Source organism: Mesoplodon mirus (genome assembly GCF_964341445.2).
Source record: "Mesoplodon mirus genome assembly, chromosome: 4".
Taxonomy (NCBI): domain Eukaryota; kingdom Metazoa; phylum Chordata; class Mammalia; order Artiodactyla; family Ziphiidae; genus Mesoplodon; species Mesoplodon mirus.
The window spans coordinates 11,304,290-11,326,800 of record NC_138979.1 but is presented as its reverse complement, the minus strand read 5'-3'; the positions used below and the strand labels follow the sequence as shown (position 1 = coordinate 11,326,800).

The 22,511-nt window shown below is 44.1% G+C and overlaps 2 protein-coding genes across 4 annotated transcripts in view; both read right to left on the bottom strand.

The window, feature by feature from the left end:
* The window catches only part of ARHGAP21 (Rho GTPase activating protein 21), a 130,090-nt gene extending 113,453 nt beyond the window's left edge, over nucleotides 1-16,637 (bottom strand). For all 3 annotated transcript variants that reach the window (XM_082620029.1, XM_082620027.1, XM_082620028.1), the window contains exon 1: nucleotides 16,283-16,637. In XM_082620029.1, the coding sequence (XP_082476155.1) occupies nucleotides 16,283-16,363 (81 nt within the window). In that variant the 5' untranslated portion in view covers nucleotides 16,364-16,637. The remainder of the gene's footprint in view (nucleotides 1-16,282) is intronic.
* LOC309802828 (uncharacterized protein) overlaps nucleotides 16,581-22,511 on the bottom strand; it is a gene marked incomplete at its 5' end in the record, with an annotated part of 31,618 nt that continues 25,687 nt past the window's right edge. Inside the window, 5 exons of the mRNA XM_082618718.1 lie at nucleotides 16,581-16,718; nucleotides 18,089-18,647; nucleotides 18,811-18,902; nucleotides 19,033-19,222; nucleotides 19,475-19,582. Coding sequence (XP_082474844.1) covers nucleotides 16,652-16,718; nucleotides 18,089-18,647; nucleotides 18,811-18,902; nucleotides 19,033-19,222; nucleotides 19,475-19,582 — 1,016 coding nt within the window. The 3' untranslated portion in view covers nucleotides 16,581-16,651. The remainder of the gene's footprint in view (nucleotides 16,719-18,088; nucleotides 18,648-18,810; nucleotides 18,903-19,032; nucleotides 19,223-19,474; nucleotides 19,583-22,511) is intronic.

Below are 22,511 nucleotides of genomic sequence, written 5' to 3'. Positions count from 1 at the left end.
CTATTTGGGGTTAACTTTTCCGTGTGATGTAAAGATGGAAGTTCATTTTTGTTCCAGCACCACTTGAACTCACCCCACTGAATTCAAATGATCATATAGATACGGGTCTCCAAACTCTCCATTCTTTCACTGTTCTATATATCTATCATTACCCCATTCTACTCTGTCTTGATTTTTGTAGCTTTGAGTCAGTATTATAAAATACTACTGTAAGTCCTCCAAACTTGGTTCTTTTTCATTACTGTTTTGGCTACTCTTTGTCTTTTGCATTTCCATATAAATCTTAGAAGCAGCTTGTCTATTTCTAACAAAAAATTTTTTTTAACTCTGCTAGAATAATTTTAAATGGGATTGAATTGGACTTACACGGCAATCTGTGGTGAAGTCCCATCTTAATAATATTGAGTCTTCCAATCCATAAATACAGCATATCTCTCAATTTATTCAGGTTGTCTTTAAAATATTAAAATCATAATGCTATTATTTTCTATTTCATTTCCCAACTGTTTGTTGTTAGTATACAGAAATGCACTGATTTTGTATATCAACCTTGTATTCTTGTCTGTAGTCTTCTAACCCACAACCTTGCAAAATTTACTTATTAGTTCTAGGATGTTTTCTTGGTAGATTCCTTATAATTTTCTGTGTGCACAATCATGTTGTCTGCAAAAAAAAGAGTTTTATTTCTTCCTTCTCTTTTTCTTTTTTTTTAGGTAATTTATTTTATTTTATGTTTTTAAAATTTTATTTATTTTATTTATTTATTTTTGGCTGCACTGGGTTTTTGTTGCTGCACGCGAGCTTTCTCTAGTTGCGGCGGGCAGGGGCTACTCTTTGTTGTGGTGCGCGGGCTTCTCATTGAGGTGGCTTCTCTTGTTGTGGAGCATGGGCTCTAGGGACGCAGGCTTCAGTAGTTGTGGCACGTGGGCTCAGCAGTTGTGGCTCACGGGCTCTAGAGCGCAGGCTCAGTAGTTGTGGTGCACGGGCTTAGTTGCTCCACGGCATGTGGGATCTTCCCAGACCGGGGCTCGAACCCGTGTCCCCTGCATTGGCAGGCAGACTCTCAACCACTGCGCCACCAGGGAAGCCCTTCCTTCTCTTTTTTCCTTCCTCCTTTTATTTATTTTCTTGACTTACCACACATGGTAGGGCCTCCAGTATGAGGCTGAATAGAGTGGTGAGAGCAGACATCCTTACCCTGTTCCTGCTCTTGGTAGTGAAGTGCTCAGTGTTTCCCCAAGCATGAGAGCTGTAGGCTTTTTCATAGGTCCCCTTGATCAAACTGGGTAAGTTTCCTTATATTCCCACTTTTCTGAGAGCCTTTATGATGAACATTATAAAGTTTATCAAATGCTTTTTCTGCATCTATTGAGATGATCATACAAATTTTCTCCTTTATTCCATTAATATATTAAATGGTTAACATGTTGTTGATATGTTAAAATGATAAATTAATCTTTCATTCCTGGGATAACTCCAACTTAATCATGATGTATTATCTTTTTCATATATTTCTAGATTTGATTTGTTGATATTCTGTTAAGGATTTTTACATCTACAATCATGAGGGTTATTGGTCTGAATTCCTGTTCTTATACTGGTTTTGCCTGGTTGTTACTAGGCTTATGCTGGCATCATAAAAAGAAGATGGTAAGTGTTCCCTCCACCTCTATTTTCTGAGCTTGTATAGAACTGGTATGACTTCTTCCTTAAGCATGTGATAGAATATGTCAATGCAGCCATCTGGATCTGAAGTTTTCTTGGTGGGGAGGTTTTTAATTCTAAATTCAATTTCTTTAACACATATGGCAACAGTCAGATTTTTTTTTTTACATCTCTCCTTGTGGCAGTTTTGGTAATTTGTATCTTTCAAGGTGTGATAGTGTGATTTATAATAAGAAATACATATTTGGGCTTCATCCCCATTTCTGGCACAGAGCCCCTAAAACCCCTGGAATTTCCTAAGTGAAGAGAGCAACCGTGGTGTCTTTTGTTATGATAATGAGGTGACATCAGGAACACACCTGAGGACGGGCTGATTGCCAGGAGAACCAACCAACCAAGTGATGAGAGGGTCAGAACACTGAATCTCATCCCAACCTCAGGGGAGGGGAGAGGGGCTGGAGGTTGATTCCACCTCCAATGGCCAATGATTTAATCAATCATGCTGATGTAATGAAGCCTACACAAAAACTCAAAAGGATGAGGTTCGAAAAGCTTCCAGGCTGGTGAACACATGGGGATTTGGGAAGAGTGGAGTACCTGGAGAGGGCGCGGAAGCTCCACACCTTTTCCCCACACCCTGCCCTACGCACCCCTCCTATCTGGCTGTTCCTGTGTTATACTCTTTATTATAGAACCCGTGATCTAGTTAAGTAATGTTTCTCTGAGTTCTGTGAACCACTCTAGCAAATTAGTTGAACCCAAGGAAGGGGTTGTTGGAACCTCCAATCTACAGTCAGTAGGTTAGAAGCTCAGGTGACAACCTAAACTTGCAACTGGACTCTGAAGTTGCGGGTGGTAGGGGGCTGGGGGGGAGGGCAATCTTGTGGAACTGAGCCCTTAACCTGTGGGATCTGACTCTATATTCGGGTAGACAGCATCAGAAGTAAGTTGAACTGTAGGACACCCAGCTGGTATCGGAGAATTGTCTGGTGAGGAAAAACCCCACCACCACCGCCCCTACCTAACATACACACACACAACTCTGAACTGGTATCAGAATCCTTATGCAGAATTTGCCCATTTCACCTAAGTTGTCACATTTACTGGCATAGAGTTGTTCAGATATTCCCTTTTTATCTTGTTAATGTCTGTAGGCTCTGAATGGTGCTCCCCTCTTTTACTCCTGATATGGGCATTTTATGTTTTCCCTCTTCATTAATCCTACAGACTGATTTCTGATGTTCAAAATCCTTCTCATAGACTAGCAAAAGATCCCTGTCTTGTCTGCTGTCAATTCAAAGCCAACTGGAAAAGACATACTTTTTTCCTGTCAAATATATGCTAAACACTTCACCGTAGTTTGTAGAAATCAAGCAGTATTCACTTTCTAAGCCATGCGTTTTGGGGTATCCTTATGCTTCCTGAATATATGTATATTTTAGGCTTTATACATCTGCCTTTTTCCTAGAGATCCCACTTGATCCAAAAACAATGTTTCAGTAACTTATTTGAAAGTGAGAGTTAGATAAAAAGATTATGGTGGTCAAATAAAAAGACAGCCAAGAATGGCAGCAGTGGGGCTTCCCTGGTGACGCAGTGGTTGAGAGTCCGCCTGCCGATGCAGGGGACACGGGTTCGTGCCCCGGTCCGGGAAGATCCCACATGCCGCGGAGCGGCTGGGCCCGTGAGCCATGGCCACTGAGCCTGCGCGTCCGGAGCCTGTGCTCCGCAACGGGAGAGGCCACAACGGTGAGAGGCCCGCGTACCGCAAAAACAAACAAACAAACAAACAAACAAACAAAAAGAATGGCAGCAGTAGCCAAGGATTAAACAGGGAAAAGTGACTCTTCTTCCAGGGTCCTCTTCTCAACTGAAGAGAATTTGCATTCGCCCTTGGTCTAGAGCAGATGCAGTTCTAGTAGCCATAAACTGTGAAGCTCTGTCAATATCCTAAGGTAGGGATTGTAGAGCGGCTCATACACCCCCTACACCCCCAAGGAAGACGTCAGTGGTACTTAGTCTCTCCCACTAAGTCTACAGTGTAACTGTTCCTACTAAGATGATTTTTAATCAATTGCCCATTTTGCTAAGGCATCATCATGCTTTTAGGTAGCACAGACTAGTGAGAGTCAGAAATCAACACAGCTAAACAAACAAACAAATAACCCAATTTAAAAATGGGCAAAAGACGGGAACAGGCATTTCTACAAAGACTTAGGACGGCCAATAGGTCTACGAAAAGGTGCTCAACCTCACTAATCAACAGAAAAATGCAAACCAAAACTGGCTACTGTTAATACCAAAGATAACAAGCCGTTAGTGAGGATGTGGAGAAAGGAAACCCCCTGTACACACTGTGGGTGGGAATGTAAATTGGTACAGCCATTATACGAGGTTCCTCAAAAACTACCATATGATCCTCCTATCCCACTTTTGGGTGCTTATCCAAAGGAATTCGAATCAGGATCTTGAAGAGAACATTATTCAGCCTTAAAAAAAAGAAGAGGGCTTCCCTGGTGGCACTTTGTTTGAGACTCCGCCTGCCGATGCAGGGGACACGGGTTTGTGCCCCAGTCCGGGAAGATCCCACGTGCCGCGGAGCGGCTGGGCCCGTGAGCCATGGCCGCTGAGCCTGCGCGTCCGGAGCCTGTGCTCCGCAACGGGAGAGGCCACAACAGTGAGAGGCCCGCGTACCGCAAAAAAAAAAAAAAAAAAAAAAAAACCAAAGAAGAACATCCTGCCATTTGCAACAACATGGATGGATCTTGAGGGCTTTATGCTAAGTGAAATAAGCCAGATACAGAAAGACAAATACTGTATGATCTCACTTATATGTGGAATTTAAAATAGTCAAACTCATAGAAGCAGAGAGTACATTGCCAGCGGTTGGGAAGTGGGGGAAATGGAGAGGTGATGGTCAAAGGGTACAAAGTTTCAGTTATGCAAGATAAATAAATTCTGGAAATTTACACTACAGCACAGTGCCTGTAGCTGACAATACTGTATAGTATACGCAAAATTTGCTAAGGGGGCAGATTATGTTAAGTAGGTTTTATATATGTTACAATAATAATAACAACAACAATAATAATAAAAAGAGTGGGAGGAAATTTGGGGAGGTAGTGAATCTGTTTATGGCCTTGATGGTGGAGACAGTTTCATGGGTGTATACTTACCCACAAGTTCACTGAGTTGTATATGTTAAATATAGACAGCTTTTTACATGTCCATCGTACCTCAATAAAGAAATTTTAAAAAAAAGAAATGGGGCTTCCCTGGTGGCGCAGTGGTTAAGAATCTGCCTGCCAATGCAGGGGACACGGGTTCGTGCCCTGGTCTGGGAAGATGCCACATGCCACGGAGCAACTAAGCCCATGAGCCACAACTACTGAACCTGCGCGTTGGGAGCTTGTGCTCCACGGTAGAAGAGGCCGCGACAGTCAGAGGCCCGCGCACCGTGATGAAGAGCGGCCCCCGCTCACCACAACTAGAGAAAGCCCTCGTACAGCAACGAAGACCCAACACAGACAAAAATAAATAAATTAATTAATTAAAAGAAAAAAAGAAATGAAGGCATCTAAAATAGTCAAACTCTGAAGTATCTTTGCATCTAAGAACTATTACAACAGCAGTCCCTTTCGAGACACTCCTCCTGGACCTCCGTTGTAACAACTTTATATCTAAGTCAGTTAAAGAAGCTAGGATTTTCTATTCACTCTCAGCTGCACTGTCTCTACTTAGAAAAAGAAAACAACAGAAATCTGTTCACTGCTGTTATTCCTGCTAGATTCACACCCACCTTTTAAGGTCTCTTGGCAAACAGAGCTTAAGGCATGGGGTCCAAACTAAACATCACTTTCGAGAAGAAAATGTCACTTCCCCATACTTGCAATTGCCCTCAAGGACACCAGTTTTCTCAAAAGCTTCTCTTAATCCCTAGAATTCAAATCATTCCCTTCTGAGATACCTATCACCCTTGATGGTGCTTTCTGCATCTGTTCACTGGTCTCACTCAGCCTCTTTGTCAGTGACTTTGCTCCTTCCGCAACATCACTTTAAGAAACCCTGCTTCTTTTGCAGAATTGGCAGTTGGACACTGTAATTAGTTTACACTGTCCTTGCAGCACAGTATCCAATGTATCTCACAATCAGTGAGATTAAAAGACAAGATGGACTCAGTGAACAGATAGAGTAGCTGTTGCTGTTAAATGAAGAAGGATGTGTAAAGAGAAATTATTTTGTTAATGATTAGTTTATTATTATTTACGTTAGAATGATTTTTGAAACCCTTCACAATGTATACTTAGGTAAAGATAGAATATATCTTTTTCTTTCACTGTAACTTTTCCTATTCTTGATAAAAGAGTTGGTATGAACAAATGATTACAAGATGCAAAAGAAATCATCCTAACAGTTATTTGCTTAAAGAAAATATGCCCTGAAAAAAGAAAAGAAAAAAAAAAGAAAGAAAATATGCCCTTCTAGAAATGACATGAAACAAATTACTTTTATGATAAATCTAAAAAGTAACAATAGTTTTGATATAACCAAAGTCAGAGTTCTATCACTTTAAAATATTTAACTTTTGATTAAAGTAAAACATACATACAAAAAAGTGTAACACCTATTACTGTAGAATTTTAAAGCGCTCTTTCGACATAACATTTACTTTATTTGAAAAGAATATTATTTTGTTATATTAATGACATGTAGAGGGACTTCCCTGGTGGCGCAGTGGTTAAGAATCTGCCTGCCAATGCAGGGGACGCGGGTTCGAGCCCTGGTCCGGGAAGATCCCACATGCCACGGAGCAACTAAGCCCGTGTACCACAACTACTGAAGCCCGCATGCCACAACTACTGAAGCCGCACACCTCGAGCCTGTGCTCCACAACAAGAGAAGCCACCGCAATGAGAAGCCTGTGCACCACAACAAAGAGCAGCCCCAGCTCACCGTAACTAGAGAAAGCCTGAGCACAACAACGAAGACCCAATGCAGCCAAAAATTAATTAATTAATTAATTTTTAAAAAGAAATACATTTAATTAAAATTGGAAGAAAATAATTATAATTTTAAGCTTGAAAATTTCACTGATTTACAGTCATTTAAATTTTTTCCCCATATTTTTGCTTTTTCTTTACATTGATTTCAATTTGGTCAGAATAATTCTGAAACCAGGCTGCCATAAGAACCTAGACCTTGAATATCATTTTATTCTGCTGTTCTCAAATTCAGAAGATCACCAGGGGACTTTTTTAAAAGCTAAGGTTTTAGGGTCTCATCCCCAACGATTCTGATTGGTTAACTTAATGGTGGGGACACGAATCTGTAGTTTGAAAGACAGTCCAAGTGATTCTTAATGATCGTCCAGATTTGCCTGATTTAAATTCCTACCAGGGCTTCCCTGGTCGCACAGTGGTTAAGAAGCCGCCTGCCAATGCAGGGGACACGGGTTCGAGCCCTGGTCTGGGAAGATCCCACATGCCACGGAGCAACTAAGCCCGTGCACCACAACTACTGAGCCTGCGCTCTAGAGCCCACGAGCCACAACTACTGAGCCCACGTGCCTAGAGCCTGTGCTCTGCAACAAGAGAGGCCACCGCAATGAGAAGCCCGCGCACTGCAACGAAGAGTAGCCCCCGCTCGCCACAACTAGAGAAAGCCTACGTGCGGCAACGAAGACCCAACGCAGCCAAAAATAAATTAATTAATTAAAAAAAAATAAATTAAATTAAATTAAATAATAAATTCCTACCAAAGCAGGAATCCTCTCTGGAGTCCCCTAACTGAAGGTCATCCCGCCTGTGCAAAGAACACATTCTATTCCAATTAACTTTTAATTTAACAAAAAATTTTCTTCTGAATTCTGGAAATTGGCCCATCTGTCTATCTGCTGATCCTAGTTCTGCCTTTTACAGCCACACAAAATAAATCTAATCTCTCTTCCATATTACAATCCCTGAAGATATCTTTGCATAGTGCTTTTTAAGAGTTTCTTTTCCTCCGTTTATAAAATTGACATATATGTGTCTGGGTATATATGTGTATATATATATACATATATATGTGTGTGTATATATATATACATATATATATGTGTGTGTATATATATACACACACATATATATATCTCCCTTATGAGCAGAGAAGGGTGCTGCTCCCTTATGAGCAGGGAAGGGTGTCTATAATATAGTATTAAATGAAAAATAAGTAAACCAAAATGTTTTTAGTTTCCTAAAAGCGTTATAATAAAGATCTGATTTAAACTGGGCACCCAGGGCTTCCCTGGTGGTGCAGTGGTTGAGAGTCCGCCTGCCAATGCAGGGGACACGGGTTCGTGCCCCGGTCCGGGAAGATCCCACATGCCACGGAGCGGCTGGGCCCGTGAGCCATGGCCGCTGAGCCTGCGCGTCCGGAGCCTGTGCTCCGCAACGGGAGAGGCCACAACAGTGAGAGGCCCACATACACCAGAAAAAAATAAAAATAAAATAAAAAAAAAAATAAACTGGGCACCCAGAGGACTTTCTCCCCCTCACATTCACTAGGTATATAATGTTTCCAGAAGCCAATATGTAGAACCCAAAGGAGAGAGTAGGTCTCACTGATCTAGCTGACACAAATTCTCTTAAATACAGAATCTGTGTTTATTAGGAAAATACTGGGGATTAAAGATATCTAGATATCTTAAGGTTAAGAAAAAAAAAAAAGATGCCTGTTAATCCCCAAGATCACAGTAGCTAAGACATATCCAGAAGAAATGTAATCATAAATCCAGCTTTCTAGCTTCTGATATTTAAGGATATTCTCCATTCTAAGGAGGGAGAAAAATCAAAAGGTTCTCAAGAAAATAAGTCCTGTCAAGATCTATTAAAGATGAATGCAGTGAACCAGAGTCCAATTCGAGAGGCTATGTCTTCATTAGGTTATAAGAAGGAAAAAGAACTTGTGGGATTATAAACAGACTACTGCTCATAACTATGCCAGGTGTCTATTCAGAACAGAGGTAAGCAACAAGGGGAAAAGGCAATAAGTAACCAAGTCTGAATCAAGAACACACCCAGTATCCAACAGAAGGAAGGTTCAAGAGGAGCTGGTCTAAGGAAAAATAAATAAATTCTTTAACTCGCCATTTGTTGATAATAACAGTCTTTCTGGTCTGCCTAAAAACTTTCCCTAAAATAGATGAATATTTCAGAAATATCAAATTTGGGTTTTAAATCTATTCTCTTATTCACAAATCTACATGGTAGAATTTTTTCCGTATTAATAAATAACTAGAAAACAGAGGACTTATAAAAAAACAATTTCCATCACACTAAGTATCTTAAACCTATAGTACAGTATATCCATTTGTCTTCAGATTATCTTCGAGCTACAAAAGGCCATCTTCCAGATTTTGTTGTGAAATAAACTATCTGCACAATACTCAGTTTTTTAAAAAAATACGACAAATTAAACTAAAAAACCATTTTGGTAGAAGCAATCCAAAACTGAGCTTTTGAGTGAAGACATCTTCCTACTTCAAACCAACAGAATATATCGACGGCTCGTAATATTTTTAACATACTTAATTCCTTATGGTCAATTAAAATTAAATAAATACTAGGACAATCTAAGTCCAATAACCTTTCATTTTACTAATCTAATCACATCAACCAGAAAGAAAAACAAGTGCCTACCATATGGTCTTTCTGTAATAGAAAATAGCTGCATTCGATAACAGCATCTGTGCATCTACATCCAGCACTGCCCATACTTAAATCATCATGTTGTTAAATATAATAAGATGACGGGTCCCGTCACAAGGCAAAGAACAAAAGAAACGGAGTTCACGTTTGTACCAGATTATGTGATCTGGTAATCACTAAAGAAATGAGGAAGGGATTAGAGATTCTGTAAGCAAGGCACAAGGACTTCATAAAATGTTTCACTTGGAAGAGATGAATGCTACAAAACACTAACAATGTGTGGAGAACTCTTCCTAGACCTGGGTACTCATTCTGTTGATGGCTCTTATCTTGAGATGGGTTCCACTCAATACCCCCAAATCCAGGGTTCCGCTGCTGCTGCTCTTCTTCATTCCAACAGGCTGTACTTTTAACCCTAATTTGCAGTGTAAAGCTTTTGACATACCATGGTATTCTGCCATTTAGATTCAAGTATATGAAGGAACACACATTTCAAGTTAAATAACAGTGTTACGTTATACTGTACTATCGCTAGCCTGCAATGAGCCCTCCAATGAAGAAAACACGTTTTTTAAAAAATGTTTAAGTATTGTTTTGAGTAACGTGTATCCTTTTCAAAGAGTGCCTAAGTATTATTTTAAGCAGCGTAGGTAGGTTCGCTAGAAACCTGATTTTCACCAGACTGGTAACATATTACCTATTTTTTAAACCTGTAAATGCTGTCTTTTTATTGTAACTTTGGAATTAAACAAAAAAAGAGAAAATACAAAAGTAATATAATTCTGGTATTCTCCCCATCCAGAATTAACAACTGTTAACATTTTGCCATAGTCAATGTTGTGATCATTTTTTAACTTACAGTGAAATATTCATGACATTAAAAAAATTAAAAACGTAAGGAAGATTCCTATACTGGCCAATTGTTTTAAGAAAGAAAACATCAGATGTACAGTTGGCCCACTGTATCTAAAGGTACTGCACCTGTGCATCCAACCAATGAAGGATCAAAAATATGTGGAAAAAAGTTTTCCAGAAAGTTCCAAAAAGCAAAACTTGAATTTGCTGCACACTAGCATACCACTTACATTGTATTAGGTGTTATAAGTAATCTAGAGATGATTTAAAGTATAAGGGAGGATGTGTAAGGGTATATGCAAATACTACCCTATTTTATATAAGGGACTTGAGCATCTGAGGATTCTGGCATCCATTGGGTGGGAGTTCCTGGAACCAATGCCCTGTGGATCCTGAGGGATGACCCTATTACCTTCCCATAGTTTCGCCACCAGTTTGATTCCCCTCCCCTAGTCTGTTCATTACCATTATCTCACCTTAGCACAAAGTATTTCATACATTTGTACTACACACTGCCTTGGTTACTGTTACTTGGTTACCAGCTTCCCAAAAGGTAAGAAGGATGCAAAGAAAAATGTGAACAGCCATCCCAATGGAAATGGAGGTCTAAAGAAGAACCTACAGTTCACACTACACATCGTTATATAATCTAAACTACCTAGATGCAAACTCAAGAACATTTTGGAAATTTTCCTTAGGTCTTCCTTCCTTCATTCATTCATTCGAAAAAAATATCTGAGGGCCTACCATGTGCTAGACTCCCTTCCAGACACAAGAAATACCAGGTGAACAAAACAAACTGTACTCTTAACACTTAGGTACATCATCTGTCCAAATCAATAAGCAAAATCAAATGGAGGAGCACGTCAGATGGAGAGTAAGTGACAGGGAAAAAATGAAGTGAGGAAGGAGGGCAGGTTGTGTCCTGGGGAGCAGGGGAGGGAAGATCCTCCCAGAAGGTGACTTCTAAGAAAATCTGGAGGAGACAAGAAGCGGGCCCTGCAGACACCTGGGGGACAGTGTCCCAAGGAGATGGTACGCAGTGGGAAGGCTCTGGGGCATGCTGTGTCCGCAGGAGGGGGGAGCGCCCGGGAGGCTGTCCAGGGGTCTGCAGGCACTCTGAGAACTTTGGCCTTTCATCCTGAAGGAGAGGAAAAGCCAGTAGAGGAGCCGAAGCAAAAGCAGTGCCAGGACCTGACTTCTAAAAGGTCCACCGGGATGACTGTGGGGACAGACTGCAGGCTGGCAAGGGCTAAGCTGAGAGGCTGGTGGCCAGATTTGCAGGTGATGCACGAGAGAGAGAAAAAGAGGGATCAAAGATCACTCCCAAGACGCGAGTGGAGGTTCTGAGCGGGCAGGTCAGCTAGATGTGGGCAACTGAATTCAAGGGAGAGGTCAGAGTGGAGAGAGACACACACACACAAATACATGTGTACATGTGCATATATATGAATGATCCGTTTATACCTGATATTTAAAACCATGAAACTGAGTCTGGAGAGAAGAAAAGAGGGTCAAATGGAGCCCTGAGGTACAGGAAGACTTCGTAGGTCAAGAGGCTGAGGAAACTTCCAAGGCTGAGAAGGAGGGGACAGTGCGGCAGGAGGACCATCAAGACGGTACAGTGTGCTGGGATCTAAATGAATGGATAACAGAAAACTAAAGCCTTTCCGCTATGTTTACTGGCTATTTTGACATATATTTATTGAGCACCTACTATGCACCACTCACTGTAGAGACAAACATGGTCCCCGTTTTCATGGGACTTGCAATCCAGGGGAATACAGATAAATAAACTAGTAAGTGCTCTTCCTGATAAAGTACAGGGAGGGTGTCTGAGGATAAGGCAGCAAGGCCAGTGAATCCAGTCTTGGAAGGTCAGGGAACGCTTTCCTGAGTGATGTGGAAGAAAAGACCAGAATGATAGTAAAAGTCAGCCAGGGAGGGGTGGAAGTGGAGGAGGGGAGAATGGAAGGAAGGCTGGGAGAAAACAGGGTTTATAAGGACCTGAAGTAAAGAGAGAGACATTGTGATGCCCTCGGGTTGGGGGGGGGGGTTGGTAGTGACAGTACAGGAAGTACAGAGAGAGGTCACAGATGCGATAGGAGAAGGGCGGGCCAGAAGTCCTCTCAGGCTTCTCTCAGGAGTTTGAGCCTTATTCCAAAGGCAATGGGAAGCCAGAAAACTGTTTTAGGCCAGGGAATGCAATGATCAGCTTTCTATTTCAGGAGGAGCGCTCTGGTTACGGCAGATCGGAGAGCCGGAAGGGGGCAAGGCTGGGAGCCTGGGACGCTACTTAGGAAGCCTGGTCCGTGATTCATCGCTGAGATGCAGCTAATCTGAACTCAGGGAGTGGCAGTGGGGTTCAGAATGTAGGACTCTGACAAGAGGAAGAAGGACAGAGAGGGGTCAAGGATTGTAGCCTGGTTTTTGACTTGGACAGATAGGTACCTAGCAGTTTTACTCACTAAAAGAAGGAAGTGTCGGGGGAGCGCAGGTTGGTGGTCAGGGCAGAGAATCTGCTGAGTTTGAAGAGCCTGCAGACTATCCAAAAAAAAAAACCTGTATGGTAAATAGGCGATTGGCTATCCAGGTCTAGAGAGCGGCCATAAAATCTGAGATACAGTTGTAAATTAGGAATCACGGGCACGTAGATTAAAGCCCTGGGAGGGTGTAAAATGAAACCTAGGGAGTGAGAAAAGAGTAGAGGAATGGAAAGGCCTGGCTCCTTAAAAACCAAAAAGAAAGAGGCAGCAGAGGAATAAGACGCCTAAAGAGAGAGAGAGAAAGAGAGACAGATGGAGGGAGAGAGAGCCTGAGAAGGAACAAGGAAGTCTGGGATAAAAGCAAAGTGTACAGTATTCCAGAAAGAAGAGCAAAAGTATGAATTTTTACGTGAATGAATTCACGCACAGAAAATGTCTTATTTTATTATTTACACTGTTCCAAAATCAACTAACAAATATTTTTCATCAGCTTATAATACGTTTTAGTCACAGCATCATTTTAGCCTCGGTGAAGAAGCAAAACATAAAATGAACTAAGTTAATTAGCATGAGTAAATAGGTTTGTTCTAATAGTAGACAGTGAAAGTGCTAAACACGTGTACAATCCTGTGGACTAGAGGGTAAAAATGAAATAAATGTTAGAAGTGGGAAAAATAATGTGGCCTAGAAAGCTTTGAAGAGAGAGAGAAAGAGCGAGCAAGTAGAACCATAAAGAAGAAACACTATATGATGTGAAAAGGGGTGAAAATACCACAGAGGACTCAGAGTCTATACAAAGTGATTTTGTGAGCAAAGTTATGCAAGGCTAGGTGTCACAGATCAGCCTGTACACATGCATGCATAACACACACACACACACCCCAAAAAAACACTTATCTGGCTTAGTGAGTGAAACCACTTTTCAAAAATACATATTTAGATGTGAAAAATATATCATTTTGTGTGAACACAACTATGCTATCCTTACTGTATAATGTCAAGATATATTTTACTAAAGTGTCACAATTCTTTATTTGAAGAGGATTGTTTGTTATTTGTTAGTTTTTGACCCTTCCAATATAGTCTTGGGAGGTGGTGCCTACATTTATTCATATAGCAACACAATTAGATTCTAACACTTAATATAAACAAGAAATTTCTGATTGTTTTCAACAAAACAATAGACCTTATTCACAGCAGGTGGAATTAGCCAATTAGATAAGGCATAAAACAGGGACTCCTTTAATTCACTACATTGATTTCTTCTGTGCTACAAAGTTAGTTTTGGCTAATACCATTAATATTAAGATATGTACTATCGTTTCTTGGGTAGGTAAAAGCACACACAAATTTATTATTCAAATACAGATTTAGGAACATAGCAATCGGTTTTTTGTTTGTTAGTTTTTTAGCTATTGGTTTTTAAAATTTTTTAAAGAATGTCAGTGTTACTCTAGAATATAATTCTTCTAATAAAATTAAGCACAAAAATTGAGTGCAGTATTCAAAGACTTAAATATCTGTCAACCCAAAATTGATACCCGAAGTATTCCAGTGGCAACTCCTTTTATCACTAATAAATATTCACAAGATTTAATGTGCATCAGAAGCATCAATACGAGACAACTAAACAGAGCCAGTAAATACAAGTTCCCCTCACTCTTCACCCTGAGATTTTTAAATGTTTTCTGACAGCATATAGCCCCTTTATTTCTACTTCCACATAGAATCTAAGCAAACTATCTGCCTATTTTTTAAAAAGCCAAGCAACACCACAGTTTATTACCAAACCCAACTACTGTATATAGTCTCTAAATGAGCAAAATACAGACAATACAGTGTTTCCTTGGCTCCCAAACTAGAAATACTACAGCTATGAAAGCAGTAAGGTCCAAATGAAAGCAAATTTCACGGCCCTTAAAAAAAAATACATCATTGTCATTGTTAATAAAAGCCAAGTTTGCAACTGGAAACACGGCCTTCTAGCCAAGGACAAGATGTGTCTATTATAAATTCTTGGTTTCCGGGATATCCCTTAAATGACCCCCCCCCAAAAAAAAAAGTCAAATAACATTAGTTCTTGCAAATACAATGCAAATAGCATGTTAATTAAGGTATTCACAAGTCAATGACAAATAAGGCTTTAAGACCACAGTACCTATCATTATGGAACTACAGTACACATTAAGCAATCACTAAGTTGTAGGTAGGCCTTCCAAAAGGAGTTATTATGGTTCACCATGATCAGAGAATTGTGGTGTTATGCTTAATCACGTTTTTACCTGCAAGCAGGTGTTCATAGGTGTCAAAAAGTAAAACACTGTTTCTAACTGTAAACCTATAGTTCTAATAAACTGTATAGTAATGGCACACTGTACCTACCTCACTGATTTCTGCATCAACTTTCTAATGCAGTATGAAGTAAGCTGCATGAAGCAAGTTCCTCTGCCTGCTTTATGAACAAAAACTTAACTTCTGACTCATTTTCATTAAGACGCCAAAAATCACACACTGAGAACTAGACCCTGTTTCAATGACCATTAAGTTAAAATGTAACACAAGCACAAAATAAACAATGAGAGAGACGGCTCATTGGGGGATGTTACTGTTATCTAAAGTAATCTTCAACCTTTCCTTACAAATATAGGCAGCTCAAAAGCAAAATTTAAGGAAAAGAGTATTCAGCATGTTTAGCAAGCAAATTACAGAAACCATCCATAACAAAGTAAACACAAAGGAGCCATTATAGAATTAAACTCCAAATATAAGGAGGAAAAAAGACAGAAGAGGCGACAGGGCATAGGGGTGCCACAGATCAATGGAGTTTCTATTTCTCTCCTGCTCGCTCAAACAATTTCAGAAAGCCTGGCGGAAAATCTTCTGGGCCCTTCCAAAGATGCTGGTCTGAAGGCAGAGTCACCCACCTGACAGTTCAGGCTGACACTCACCAGACTTTTGAGCAGTGAAAGGAAGGGAATAAATAAAAGAAAAGGAAAGGCAAGACATTTTTAAGGGAGTTGGAATTACAGCTCCATTAAGCAGTCTTCCAAGGCTGTGCCTAAACTAAACTGTCCACGGGAAAAGACTTGTTTCTCTACCCAAAGCAGACATCCACAGCAACAGCACCAGTGTCGGAGAGAGATGGTGGTCCAGGAGCAGCAAGCATTCCAGACAGATGCCCTCTCTCCACCTCCAGAGCAAACCTTGGATACACACACGAAAGGTACAAAGCACCCCCTAACCAGCCCAGCTCCAAAAATACCAGAGAATGGGAACTGTAGGAAAACAGAAGCTTGCAGTATTGCCAGCCACCTAAAAAGGGAGAATTCCGTGCCCTGAGATGACCAAGATGGGGACATTTCAAAGTAAGTAAGGAAAACATCCTTGCAGAAGATCACTGGAAGTTCCTCGAAACAAAAATGGGCAAGGCTTCATCTCCCTACCGGTCAAGCTGGGGCACTCCCACCATTCAGTCCAAAGCCCCAAAAACCTCTTCTTAGGCCCGGTGGCAACTGACCCCCCACTGGCAGGACACCTCACAGACACAGGTCACTGCGGGCTACACGGGGACGCTGCCGCTGCGCTTACCTCACAGGCGGGGGACCCGCAGGCCTTGAGCTTGTTGTCACCATCTCCCTCCGGCAGACCAGTCCGACGTGTGGCCATCATTTCATTTCAAATTACAAAGAAGGGACCAACCCATGGGAGTCCACATTGGGGGGGAAATGCCACCAGACACCCAAAGGGTAAGAATTCCACACGAGGCTCCTAGAAGGTGCAGTGCCGGTGAGACAATTAAAGCGCCAGGGAATGAAGGTTTTGATGAAGCGCCTTCGAAATGCCCTGATGATTATTTCTTCGGACTTCAACTGATTTCACCGTCTTCGTCCATTTCTCCAGACATAAAAAACAAAGAAGAGAGGTCTCCTCGGCGGCTAGAAAGCGGTCCCCTTCTTCCTAGCGCTCCTCCCAAGTCCAAGAGCAAGGCGAGCGCGTCGTGAAGGCTCTCCCAAGTAGATCTTTCCTAGAAGAGGGAAAAGTTAAAGAGCATGAACTTTCTCCATACACTGACCTTAGGCTTGTTCACATGCCTACCCCAAGCTCGCCTTTCCAACACATGGAAAGATAATTCGGTCCATGCTGATGAAGTATGAAAGATGAAAGAATCTTCCCATACAAAAAGAGAAAGAAAAAGGGGGAAAAATTCTATAAATCTGTGTGTGTGTGGGGGGGAAGCGAAACATCAGAACTGCACGGTGGTTGCCTCAAACATGCCCGGCCGTTGTGCAGCCGTCAAGAAAAACCTTTCCCTTTTCAAGTGCATTTTAATTCATGTATTTTCTGGGCAGAGGAGAGGGAGTCTATGTTCTTCTCCATCACCCGGATAAGCAGACTTAAGGGAAGTTTGCTCCCCGCGGGACTAAAATGGGATAATCCTTTTTCAAAAGCCCTCCTTGCTCCCCGCCATCTCCCCAGCTCCCCAAAATAAAAACAAAAAGCCCTGCTCGGACGCGACCGGCGGCTCGGCCGGCGTCTCCAGGCGGCCTGGGGCACCCGGGGCGCCCGCCCTCCGCCCCGGCCCGCCGGTGTCCCCGAGGAGGCGGCTGTTTTCCTTGGCCCGCGGCGGGGCTGGGCGGCGACGGCGCGGGGTCGGGCGGGGAGGTGCGCGCGGCGGCAGGAGGGACTCCCTCTCCGGGGCATTATTCCGGAGTTACAGAAATGAAGCCGCAGCCCCGGCCACTTCTATTTAGTTGCCGCGCCCCAAACTACGCCTCGACACGGTCCTCCCCGTTCCCTGTGGCCACCTAGGGGGAAAAAAAATAGGAAAAAGAAAACCACCACCCACCGACCACTATTTCCTACGCCCCTTCCAGAGGCGGGTCGGGGATCTCGATCTCCCGGGAAGGGCGGCCCAAATATGTACTTTCCAAAACGAACGGGGACACCCGGGGGAAAGGCCCAAAGCGAGGAGGCTCACCCTGCGCGCCCCGCCTGGCCCGGCTTCCGAGGCGCGGCGGCGAGCGGCGGCGGGGACGCGGGCCGGGCGCCGGGCCCAGCCGGTACGCGCTAGGCCGCAGGCTCGGTTAATATTCATGAGCGGACGGGAGCCGCCCCTCCTCCACGGCCGGCCGGCGGGACCCCGGCGCCCGCCGCCGGCCTTTGTGCCCTTCCCTCCTCCCGCCGGCCTTCCCTCGCTCCGCACACGCGGGCGCGGCCCCTCCGCCCCCGCCGGGCGCCCGCCGCCGCTCCCTCCGGCCCCGCGCCAGCGCCGGGGCGGGCTGGCCCGGGGTGGCGGGAAGGGAGGGAGCCAGCGGCGAGCCCGGCTCTCCCTCTCCACCCGCCCGCCGGCCCTGCGCCCCGTCGGCCGAGGCGGAAAATAAAGCAGACACGCACCGGAGAAAGCGCGGCGAGTAGATCCGCACCGAGCCGACGGGCCCCCGGACGGCGCGCCCCTCACGCCCGGCGCGCACCGGACCGAGCGGGAGGACGAGCCGGCGCTGTCCTCCGCCGCCGCCGCGCTCCGAGGCCGCCGCCGCCCCCGGCCGGCCGCTCCCAGGCACCGCCGCGACCTGCCCCGGCCGGCCCCGGGCTCTCGGCCGCCGCGGGAGGGCGTGGGGCGGGGCGGCGGCCGCCGGACTCTCCCCTCGCCTCGCCGGGCCGGGCCGGGGCCGCGCTCGGGCGCCCGCGACCGCCAAGTGACAGAAGTGCCTCGTTCCGCTGCCGCGCCGAGCTGTTTCCCGGGGGCGGATTTCTCGCTTCTTCCTCCCTGGATCCACCTCCTCCCACTCCACCTCCTTCCCCTCCCCTCCCCAGGGGAGGCTCTGGGGCTGAATGTTTTCTGTCTTGAATAATATGGTCCCGGGAACCGACGCTGGAGAAGGGGGATTAGCCTGGGGCGGGGACGGGGGGGTGCTCGCCAACCCCCCCCAATGTGTGTCGGGACCTACAAGCCCTCACCAACCCCCCCAACACCTCCCCAAAAACCAGACACACAAAACCCTCCCCGCCTTCTCCAGTCTCCCGAGCGCAGAGCGGGAGCGGCCAGGAACCCGGGCTTCCACTGGGGAAGGGACTAGGTACTCAGCGTCAGGGCCGGGGAGGGGGGTCGATCATACGGCTAGACTCGCAGAATTGGGTCCCAGACTGCGGGGGACACGCCCGGGTGAGTTTTTGACCCTTTTTGCAGCGGGAGGGGTGCGATGTGGGACTTCAAGGTAAGGGAGTGTCCTCTCACGCCCGACAGTAAGACAGCTTCTCATTTGGGGTGGGTGGGTGGGGGGGGGGTTGGGGAGAGGTCGCAGCCAAGCGCTGTTCATTCAATTCTTTGCCCTTTTTACATCTTCAGGGCAGCTGAACAATTCGGCGGGCTAGCGGAACTGAGGAAAAGTGGCGGCGCTTCTCTACACAGCAGGTCGCAGCAGCGCGGGGTCCTGGGCACAACCGCTGCCCCTCCCCGCCCGATTCCGGGGCTTCGCCCCAGACCCCCGGCGGCTCGCTCCACCCCGCCGCGCCTCACAACATCTCCCGCTGCAAATGGCCCAATCGGAAGACGCGACGAGAGAACTCCAGCCAATCAGGGGCTGCTGACTCAGGCGTCCCTCCACCCTTGCCCGCCCCCAGTAGGAAAGCCACCGCCCCTCGGGCTCCCCTTCCCACCCCGCCCCCCTCCGGGGAGGTGTCTCACAGCTCCTGTCCTCACCGGGCTGGAGTGGAGGACCCCGCCGCGGTGGCGGGGTTTGTCACCTAGTCACCCTCATCCTCGCCTCCTCCCAGACACACCCCTCCTCCCTTTCCCAGTCCTCCTGCTGGTGCTGTTGAGGGTCATTTTTATCTTCGTGCCGGCGGGGGACTGCCAGCTATTGTGTCGGATCAGCTGCCACCGCCCTCCTAAGGGGAAAAATAAAAGAACAAACCCGAGAAGCTTTGGGGTCTGCGTACCTTTTTCCTTCCTTTCTTACCGCACTCTCCCCAGAAGATTTAGAGACACCTCCCTGCTCCACCCACCCCGGCCTCCACACCCAGCTCTCCGTCCGCTGCCTCGGGTCCTGTTTTTCGGTTGTTGTTGAGAAAAAAAAAAAAAAAAAACACCACTCCCTGGAGCCTGAATACCTGTGCTGTCGTTTTTAGATCTGCCTAGGAGTGGAAGGTGCCGAACATCTAGAATATACAACTAAATCCTCCGCCTCGATTAGGGGAACGACTCTGACTAGATCATTTTTATGTGGCCACGAAATTTGCATGTTCTTGACAGCCCCTGACAAAACTAGTCAGCCAATAACAAAGGGGAAAAAAAAAGAATAAAACAGAAGGAATTCCTGCCAGTCAGTCGGTAATTTACTGAATAGACCACTAGGCTATCCAGTTCTGGATGCGATAGGGTAAATGAACTAGAAGTGAATAGAAATGCAGGGTTCAAGTAGTGTACCTCTAGTGGGCTTATAGAATATGTCCAGAAAGGAAAAACAATTTTAAGCACAAAACAGCTCCTTACAAATGCAAATGCACGTGCATGGCATAAACTGAGTACCTCAGCTGAGGACGTGTAGGGTTAAGGTTTTTGTCATGGAAATTTTTAGAATGTTGATTTTGAAAAAGGCTTTCAGTTTGGTAAAGGAGACTAAATGTTGGCCATGGAAGGAGATATGAAAAGGAGGTAAAACACATTTTAGGAATTGTGGGAAACTAATGTAACCTAGAAAGACATTTCTGTAAGAGGTAAAAGCAGAAGGACCAGGATTACAGTCTAGCTTCAACATTTACCGGGTGACCTAGGGTAAATTTTTACTTCTGTGTATAAGTACTAGAGCTATCAAGTAATAGTAGAGACTACAGTCTATAACAGCACTGCCTGCCTGCTGAGTATTGCAGAGCTTTACACACAATTTAATGAGACAGGTACACTGCACAGCCAGGATTCAAGCGCAGGGGGTAGGGTCCAGAGTCCATACTTCCCTCCACAACACTATCCTACCTCTAACACAGTTTTTAATCATAACAACAACAAAAGCTAACATTTACTTAGCTTTTCCTGGCTTTTCCTCTACTGATGATTGTGCTTTGTGGGTAACTGATTTAATCCTACCTCTGGGATCGGTAAGATTATGGTGTTCGAAAACTTAGGATTGTTTTTAAGAACCATTATAACTTGCTACCATATGTATCTTATGTGTATTAGGCTATCTGGATGCAGAAGAGCAAAAGCACATAACTAAGATTTAGGAAACCTGAATCCTAGTCCTCTCCTGGGACCTCCAAGTATGACAGAACCTTCCCTCTCTTGCTGGGATGTTGAGAGCATCAAATAAGACAATAGATGTAAATATTATTCCTATTAAAGTATTATTATGAAGGAGAGGTTTGTCCTGTTTTTCCAACAGGAGCCCTATGCTTCTATAACATTTCATTGGTATTTATTAGGAACATATTAACCCAGTATAAAAAATTATGTCTATTCCTTTCTAAGGCATGAGCAGTAACAATACTTTAATAGCTGCTTGAGCTCTCATTTAGATGCATTCTGAGTAGACCCAAGTGGAAGCCCTCTAGGCATCTGGGAAGTGGCAGCCATCCCTCCTCATTCTCCGTTCCAAAGGCTGACGTTATAATTGGTGGAGGATGCAAATCAAACCTTTGGCGTTGTCTTCAGCTGCCCGTCTTGGGTGTTTCACTCATTAACACCTCCACCAGAGGGAGGGCAGGAGAAAGGAAAACCAGCCAAACCTAACTCCTGTGGCTACTTATTAACCATTCCAGTGAGAAATCTGGTGAAACAGTAGGTTTGGGGATCACTGTAAATGAACACATATGGAATTAACCATGGGTTTCGCAGTTGATATCTTGGTAGTATTCTTTATCCCAAATATCGTGGATAAGCAAGAGCTCACAGTAATTCTAGCTTTGTTTACTTTGAAAGGCTGATATTGTCCTCTTTTGAGCATAGGTAATAAATGTATGGATTTCTTAGAATCTAACTTCTGAGAGTTTTCCTTGAAACAGTCTCAGAAATTACTACAGCTATATTAGTAACAACTATAAGACAACCTTGCCCACTATAATTCTTGCAATGTAGGTGAGACATTCTTAAAGATGGGAACTATAACCTTAAAATGTTCAGTTTTGACTTTGTTAATGACACAGTAATATTGTTTTGGTGAACCATTATCAAGGAAACATGTCAAAGCCAGAAATAGAACCAAAATGCCCTAGTCCCTGGTCTCATGTCATTCTGTAATAATCTATGGATGATTTCTACTCTCAATATAGAAGTTGGCAATTCTAAGAGGCACAAGTGTTTGCCAGCGAATTCCACAGATGAAATGTGTAATTTGCGATGGAGCATTAGCCAAACTATATGTCTGAGGCAGTTAAGACCAATGGCCCTCAGAGGAGTAAGGCTTTTCTTGGTTTTAGGACTCTACTGTAGATTTCATTTCTTATTCATACAAGAGTAAAAAGACACATTATCTACTAATATTTCTTTGAAAAAGACTTTCTTGTTGAATTGAATAACTACAGAAATCTCATCTCTCTGGCAAGGCATTAAACTATTGTAATCAAGTGAAACGAGTGATTTTCTACAATAAATAATTTCTAGGGAAGTCCCTGGTGGTCCAGTGGTTAGGACTTGGCGCTTTCACTGTCAGGGGCCCAGATTCAATCCCTGGTCCAGGAACTAAGATCCTGCAAGATGCGCCATGGCCAATAATAATAATAATTTCTAAGATTCTTCTTCCTTCATCACCTCTTTTTAATTAATAATGTAAACGATTTACTAATTTAATTCTCTGCATCTGCCAAATATATGATTTAATATTTC